Source organism: Cebidichthys violaceus, unplaced genomic scaffold, assembly GCF_023349555.1.
Source record: "Cebidichthys violaceus isolate CVI_PGR_0920_01 unplaced genomic scaffold, fCebVio1.0.p SCAF_11, whole genome shotgun sequence".
Classification (NCBI taxonomy): domain Eukaryota; kingdom Metazoa; phylum Chordata; class Actinopteri; order Perciformes; family Stichaeidae; genus Cebidichthys; species Cebidichthys violaceus.
The window spans coordinates 9,924,028-9,931,365 of record NW_027176274.1 but is presented as its reverse complement, the minus strand read 5'-3'; the positions used below and the strand labels follow the sequence as shown (position 1 = coordinate 9,931,365).

The window sequence follows — 7,338 nt, the reverse complement described above, 5'->3', positions numbered from 1 at the left end:
GAAATAAATTTGATTAAAATTGCTAGCCAACATTGTACAGTTCAGTCATTTCTTAGTACAAGGCGCCCTCTGCAGATCACAGGGAGAAATGAGACAAAGTGGCTTCGAGTACTACCCAACTTAATTTATTGACCTAAAAATAAGACCTCTTAATACCAAGACAAAAATAGACACTTTCCATTTTAAGCATACACACACACACATCTTATCCGTTTCTGACCCAGTCTCAAACTTAAAAAGGTATTTACACTGATCCCCAGCCATGTAAACACTAGTGCCTGCACCAGAGATTCATTAGTGGACTACAGTTTAGATGTAGAGGGAGAGTTTCAGACCTTTGATCAACAAATGGAATTCCTTCGGTGCATTCATTTCACATTAAAAGTTCCCCTTTGATAAACACCAGAGAATACAATTTGAAATAATACAGATTAACAATGCTGATTCATATAAAAAAATCAGTCATGAAGTTTGACATGTATGTAGTTAGTAACGCACTGACTGTAGGTCAAATAAAAATGCATTTCAATCATCAACAATAACCTACATTTCACTTTTGTAATGAGCGCTTGAAAAAAACACCTGAAGTACAAACTATTTGTATGTAATATGTGTTTAAGGGCCAGCTCACTCTCTTTCATAATGAAAGTCCAAACTGGTATTCAAATTATCATTTTTCATGTCCATGTATTAGACTGCATTAGTTATAGCTAAGTGGACCTAATAAACTGGCAACAAGTGTACAGACATTATAAAATCTTCTTCCTGCAAAAGTTTCCTAATCTCAGCAAATTTAATCATAGTGTATTGACTCCAATCCTGATTTGAAGACTCTTTCGATCACAATGCTGTAGAAACTTCTATTCTGCATCAACAGAAAACTGCAGCAATCCTCCCACACCACCGCCCCTCCCTCCACCACTCCACCCACCCAGTATAAAATTACATTTAAGGCACTGGATGGTAGCAAATAAGAGGTTTTGCATTATTTAAAAGTCATTTTAAAAAGGGGACAATGCACCCCGTATTTCATTTCCAGTCTCTTTGGTGCATAACATTTTGGATTTTTGTCTGTCCAACCCCTTGTTTTATATATATTTCATCTACTGTATTTTGTTTGTATAATTTTGTTTTAAATTCAATGCAAAGTTTATAGACCTAATACTGCATGTGTTGTTTGCGAAGACTTGGCGTAGTGAATACATCTCAAACACAAAAGAGGCACTTGTTCCAAAAATCTCAGTTCACAGTCTGATTGGGAGCATTAGTTCAATGCTTCCTTCCAGCAGTGCCACACTGTGGTTTCTCCCAAAGTCCAAATTTCCCAGCAGCAGCAGTTCAGTTCTTCTATGTATAAAAATAAATTAAAACTAACTGTCATTAATCTAACACTGTATGTTAACTGCATACAGTGTAGTATACTCATGTCCTACTAGGTCTATGCATAGAGTGGCTATTTTGCAATATGGTAGTTTGCGCACTCAGACGAAGGACCAGAGCTGGTATCTGTCTGAGGAGTTGCAGCGGGCCAGAGAGGGGTGCACATGACGGGCACTCAGACACATGTTCCATCCTGGCATGTAGAACAACTGGTTCTATGTGAGGAGAAGACAAAACTATTACTTTCCTAAAAAGATAACCCAAGTATGTAAAATCACACATCAGTGCAGAGAAAACTCACCTCCTTCAGTTCCCATTTTTGCTCTGCTCCTACAGATGTGCTCCTGCCTCTATACTGGCAGTCCTCCAGCTTCACAGTCCCCTCTGCCCCGTGCAAACACAGCTCCTTCTGAATGTTGTGTCTAATCTCGTGACGTGTGGAGAACTCAAAATACTACAGCAAAGGAAACAGAAAATGCCATCAACCCCTGCAATTAAAGGGACTTACATGTCGGAGATAGAGGGTACATTCTCTGACTGACCTGATTTCCTCCGAGTCCGTGACATGGATAAAGGATCAGCTGTTTCCCACCCTCATTGTTCTCTCCAACATCCAGACATGAGTCTTTGCCGACATTTTTCACCTACAGAGGGAGAGAAGGGAAGGGGAGAGCAGTGGGAGGAAACAAAATGAAAAACCAACATCCAATGCAAGCTGTTCAAACAACTTTAGTCTCTGGAGTGCTTTCAGTGGTGTCAAATTGGAACTGCTCAGTACCCTCTGGAGATCCCAAGTGGAAACCCACAGTGGCTATACGGGGCTCTGAGGTTTGGAAAGAGGAGAGCTGGTGGTGAGGTGTGTGTGATCTTACTGAGCCAAAGCGGAGTGGGTTGAGATCAGGCATGAAGACTTCTGGATAAACGTTCTTCAAATACCACGAGAAGCTTTTGCACTGCAGCCGCGCACGGAGGTCCACGCGTTTGGAGATCCCTCCAAAGGCCCTCTGTTAAAACAATGGAGAGCAAAGCAGTTCCATCACATTGATCGTCAACACAACAACACACTGCAGGCATGTAGGATACTAGCAGGGCTAACTACAAAGCAACAATGCTCAATCTAGACTTCAGATATGCTCTTTTTGTCGGTTATCACTATTTTGAGATCTGATAAAAAAATGTCAGGTATAGAATAAGATCACTTAGCAAAGGCTGTGTAGCTGTTTTCCAGATGAATCTGGAAGTGCTGTTTATGCACAGAAAAGGTCAATGTTTCTTCAAATATTTCTCTAAAGGTTGCTATCCACACAGAAATGAAGATGTATGGAGAGCTCAAAAACAACACAAGCACACAAAAACAAGATTTCCAGCAATAAAATGCTTCGTAAATTACTATCAGTCAGATCTGTTATCTTGTTGAGAAATTTTGGTCTGTGGTTGATCGACTGACATTACCATCCCTAGAGCCACACTGAGCAATCATCCAATTACAGAAATAAAACATGACGCAAAAAAACAAATAGACGTAACCTTAAAAGAAAAAAAGAATCTACACTTTTATTTTTTTTTTCTTTACTCTCCTTACTTTCATCATCGCCCTACTTTCCAACAGTCAATGACTGTGTTCCAGTGCTCTAATGACTCCTTTGTTGAACAAAGTAACAACAGACAAGTATTAAATCAGCGTACCTTTAAAAAGGAAGCGTAGTGGCACATTTAAAAGGGTTTGCAGGCACCTAATGCTCTTGAATAATGAGAGCACTTACTATAATGATCAGGATGCTGCTCACACTAGTGCACACAGATAACTAATACAGTGCATTCCTTGAAGCTGTTGACGACGGTGTGTCTGTTTAAAGCCAGCGGGTGGGGGCTGGCCTGCTCCGTGAGGTACAGCCCTGAGGGAACCATTTATGGCACCTCCGGGACCACATGTCGGGAAACATTGAGAGCCTGAGTCGTTTACCAGAGCTGATGTCCTTCAGGCCCATTTTTCTCTGTCTGTTAACAGCTTTCAGCCCCTAATTGGTTATCTAATTCTCTCCTTCTCAGTGAATGTGTTTAATTTACAGAAATCATGCATTGAGGATTAGTGTGTGTGTGTGTGTGTGTGTGTGTGTGTGTGTGTGTTTGTACTACGTACATCCTTTGCTATCTGAGCAGCTTGCTGGTTACGACGGTAAAAGATCTCCTTGTAGTCGTCCATCCAGACCTCAGCCAGTCGAACCTGGTTACGAGCAATTACTTGTGTGCCCTTGGGAAAGGTGTGGGGGCTCTTTGTGCGGAAAACATGACCAACAATAGAGCAAGGGATGATCTCCAGCTGTCCGCCACACTGCCACACCTGCAAGTTAAAGGGGAGACAGCACAAACAGATGTATAAAGCAGTTAAGACACGCCTTTAAGGCAGCCGTTTGGATAGTGGCGATATTGATTCGACAGGTTAAACGAGATAGACTTACCCTAAATGACATTTCAATATTCTCACCACCCCAGATTTCCATTTCTTCATCATAGCTTCCAATATGGTAGAAATATTCTTTTGAGATGGAGAAGAGGCCACCAGCAAATGTGGGAGTCCTATGGAAATGATTTCGTAAAGGTTTTCAATGATTTACAACAACCAACAAGAGTTAAAATACATGTAATGTCTTTTGCTTACTTGATGGGGTATGTTTCATCCTTCCTCCTTTGTTTCTCGTGATCTGGTAGGCTCTCCCAGCCGAAGGACAAACCCCAGTCAAAGTTTCCCCGGTTGTGGTTCTGGCCATATGGGGACGGTTTTATGAACTCAAAAGTATTGAGATCAATAGTGGTTATATCAGGACTCACAACTGCAGTGTAGTTCTCTGCTATCCTGGCCAGAAGGGGCTCCAGCCATCCATTAAAGCATTCACCTGTTAACACACGCAATTACACCATTGTATTTTACACCACAGTATTTTTTTACCAAATGAATGACACATTTTGGAACGTAAAGGCATCACGCCCATGCCAAGGACTTTAAAAAGAGCAAACATGAGGCTGCTGAGCTGTGGGTGTGTAAGTCAGGGTGTGGCTGGCATGCAACTGGTTTTAATCTGCGATTTACGTCAGGGGTATTGACTAACAGTGGGCGTCCAGAAAGGTGAGTGTGTCACCGGTGGCCACGGAGGCACCCAGCAACCGAGCGGTGATGAGTCCTTTTCTCTCTCGCTGGCGGACAACTCGAACAATGCTCAGCCGCTTCAAATACTCATCCAGCCCATCCTTCAACGCATCTGAAAGTACAGCATTTCAATTAGACATAGAGTAAAGCTAGAGATTGAGAAGAACATTATGAAAAGTATAACAAAATAGTATATGAGTGATTATTGTACACGGTCTTCACTAAACAGTCTGATATAGTGAAAAGTATTGCTGAATAGACAATATTCACAGCTCTCAGCCTGGAAGGCAAGACTCGAGCTCATTAAAAAGGAGTCTTGATTTCATCTTCAACATGCCTGGCTGTCAGGAGAGCTGCAGTACAGCAGGCCTCTCTTTCTGTGGTCTGCTCCTTACAAATAACTGAGCTTAGTGAGTCAGATGGACTGCCTTCCCTGATCAGCATTTTGTTTCCTTCCTACATCAGATCTGTTTAAAATGGTTAACGCACACTCATTTCTAAGCACAACCGCTGCTAATTCCTCTTAGGAAAGTATTCACAAGCAGCCCCTCGCTTCCTGTCGTAACCCGGTTCATGGGCCACAGAAGGAGCAGGAGGCTCCTCTCTGAACGTTATGTGGCACACCAAAGAGCTGCCCACCCAACATGCTGCATGAAATCAAAGAGAGCCGAGAGGTCCTGAAGGGCCCTATTGAATTTTACCATCAACACTGGCGTCGTCCACCAGGATGATCTCCTTGAGGAGAATGGTAGGGGAGGTGTGGAGGACACTGTATACCGTCCTTAGCAGGGTGCTCCAACCCTCATTGTGAAACACAATTATAACACTGGTGGTCGGCAGGGCGGGGCATCGCTTGAAGGTTTGCTCAATACATCTGCAGAAAGAAGGAGAAAGAGCACAAAGATCTAACTGTCCTGTACAGTTCCTGAGCTGCACAATAGTGTAGTTATTACATCTGCAGACTCTCCCCTGTGGGGTGTCCATTTCTGCTGTGACACTGCATGTGTGGCAGCCTTTGAACTACCTGCCATATCAGAGCGAGAGAGACTTTGTAATTCGCCATAAAAAGAGATAGCCAATACATGGACAGGCTTTATGTCTGTGTCATGTACTGACTATCTCCTGACATGTTCTTGGACTTACATGCACTTGGATGTACTGCAATTTGCCAAACACAACTGTGCTGCTTTCTGAACTGGCCACAGTAACTGGGCAGGGTTGCTGAAACAAAGCCCCAGTCAGTACAATCATCTCGGTGGTTTCTGCCGGAGTTTTCCCCCCAATTGCAAAAAGCAAATCAGATCAATGTGTTTGGGTTGGACCCCATCTATTTTACACTAATCTGTTCGGGTGTTTTTCATTCTGTGTGTTAAAATTATATTCCGGGCCAGTACATAAATTCATGGAGAAGTAAACAGGGAAATAGGAGTACTTCTTGTACAGCACCAAAGCTGCATTCACACCCACTAGATGGTGCAATTACATGTTGTTACGAAAGAATAATCATTTGGAAAACGAATGAACATTATTTGGTCTACTATGTTCAACAACAAAATGATCACCTTGAGCTTTCTTGCGCATTTGGAGTATAAAAAAAGGTAAACATAAGGGATTTTGAACAGTTTTACCAAAAGTGTAAAGATTGTAAAAAAAATTGGCATACTCTGGTGGTCTCGTGTCTGCGCCGAGGTCTCTGCTCAAAGAGATGCGGTCACTGACATACAGGTTAAAGCAGTGTTTCTCTTCACCCCTCTCCTTCTCCTTCTGCTCCTCAGGGTTCAGTGAGTCGGTGCGGTAAGGTTTCCCAGCTGCTCCAGGAGCACTAGGGTTCTGAGGTGGCCGCTCCAGAGCTGGCCTGAGCTCAGCGGCAGTGTAGTGACCTGGCAGACAAGACCCACCGTCTGCACTGTCCGGCTGACGTACTGGAGCTCTGATCTGCATCTTTGGAATCACATCCCTGAAGTTATTGACAGCTCCAATCACCATGCCCAGCATGGCATTCCGCTTCACTGCCATCTCCTTCAACCACGGGTCCTCCTGTTGGCTTGGGCTCCCAACTTCCCATTGCATGAGGAACACGAATGTGACAAAGACAAGGGCCACTATCACCAGTTTAACTGGGTGCAATCGCCTTCGGAGCACTCTACGGAGAGCTTTCATTTTTCTTCAATGGAGAGCAGGCTGCGATCAGGCTGACATTCAGCTGCAATCAATACATATATTCAGATGTTGGATGATGATTAATTAGCATTAATGTAACTGTCAAATCTAAGACACTGGGGGTTCAGAAAAATACAACATAATGGTATGTTCCTTGCCATGTCAATACATTAACATCTTTGTCTTTGAAATAAAACAAAATAAGTGAGTAGCAGATCCTGGTAAAGCTAAAAGTAGTCTGCTACCAAATACAAATCACGCAATTAAAATCGTCTTCTGTAACCTTTAGAAAACGACCACTTACCATTCAGTCGCTGAGCTACAGACTTCGGTTCGAAAAGACCTTTTCATTGTTCTTGAAAACTTCAACCAATGACATCCTGATTCGACTGTAGATCTCCTATCGGTTGCTTGAACTCCACAGAAACTTTTCGCGCAGACAAAAAGAGTTGCTCTGTGTTCTGCTTTCACAGAACTTCCGTCTCGTTGGATCCAGGTGCGCTCCTCTCAGGTAGAGGGAGGAGACGTGCTGGCGCGCTTGCGCAAAGAGAACTTCTGCGTGTCACAATCCATACCTGGAATACATTTGAGGAAAACCACGACACGATATCCCGTTAAAGAAGTTTAGCGATTGCACTGTTATTCTTGCAGCT

General features: G+C 43.1%; 1 protein-coding gene across 1 annotated transcript; it reads right to left on the bottom strand.

The window, feature by feature from the left end:
• Positions 1–103: 103 nt before the first annotated feature.
• On the bottom strand, positions 104–7,305 carry galnt3 (UDP-N-acetyl-alpha-D-galactosamine:polypeptide N-acetylgalactosaminyltransferase 3 (GalNAc-T3)). The gene is made up of 11 exons (XM_068704161.1): positions 6,990–7,305; positions 6,189–6,728; positions 5,227–5,399; positions 4,488–4,637; positions 4,040–4,274; positions 3,840–3,957; positions 3,521–3,721; positions 2,253–2,384; positions 1,923–2,024; positions 1,682–1,834; positions 104–1,595 (listed from the first exon to the last, which is right to left on the bottom strand). The coding sequence occupies exons 2-11, from the start codon at positions 6,683–6,685 to the stop codon at positions 1,482–1,484; spliced, it is 1,875 nt and encodes a 624-aa protein (XP_068560262.1). The 5' UTR covers positions 6,686–6,728; positions 6,990–7,305; the 3' UTR covers positions 104–1,481.
• Between the last annotated feature and the right edge of the window lie 33 nt (positions 7,306–7,338).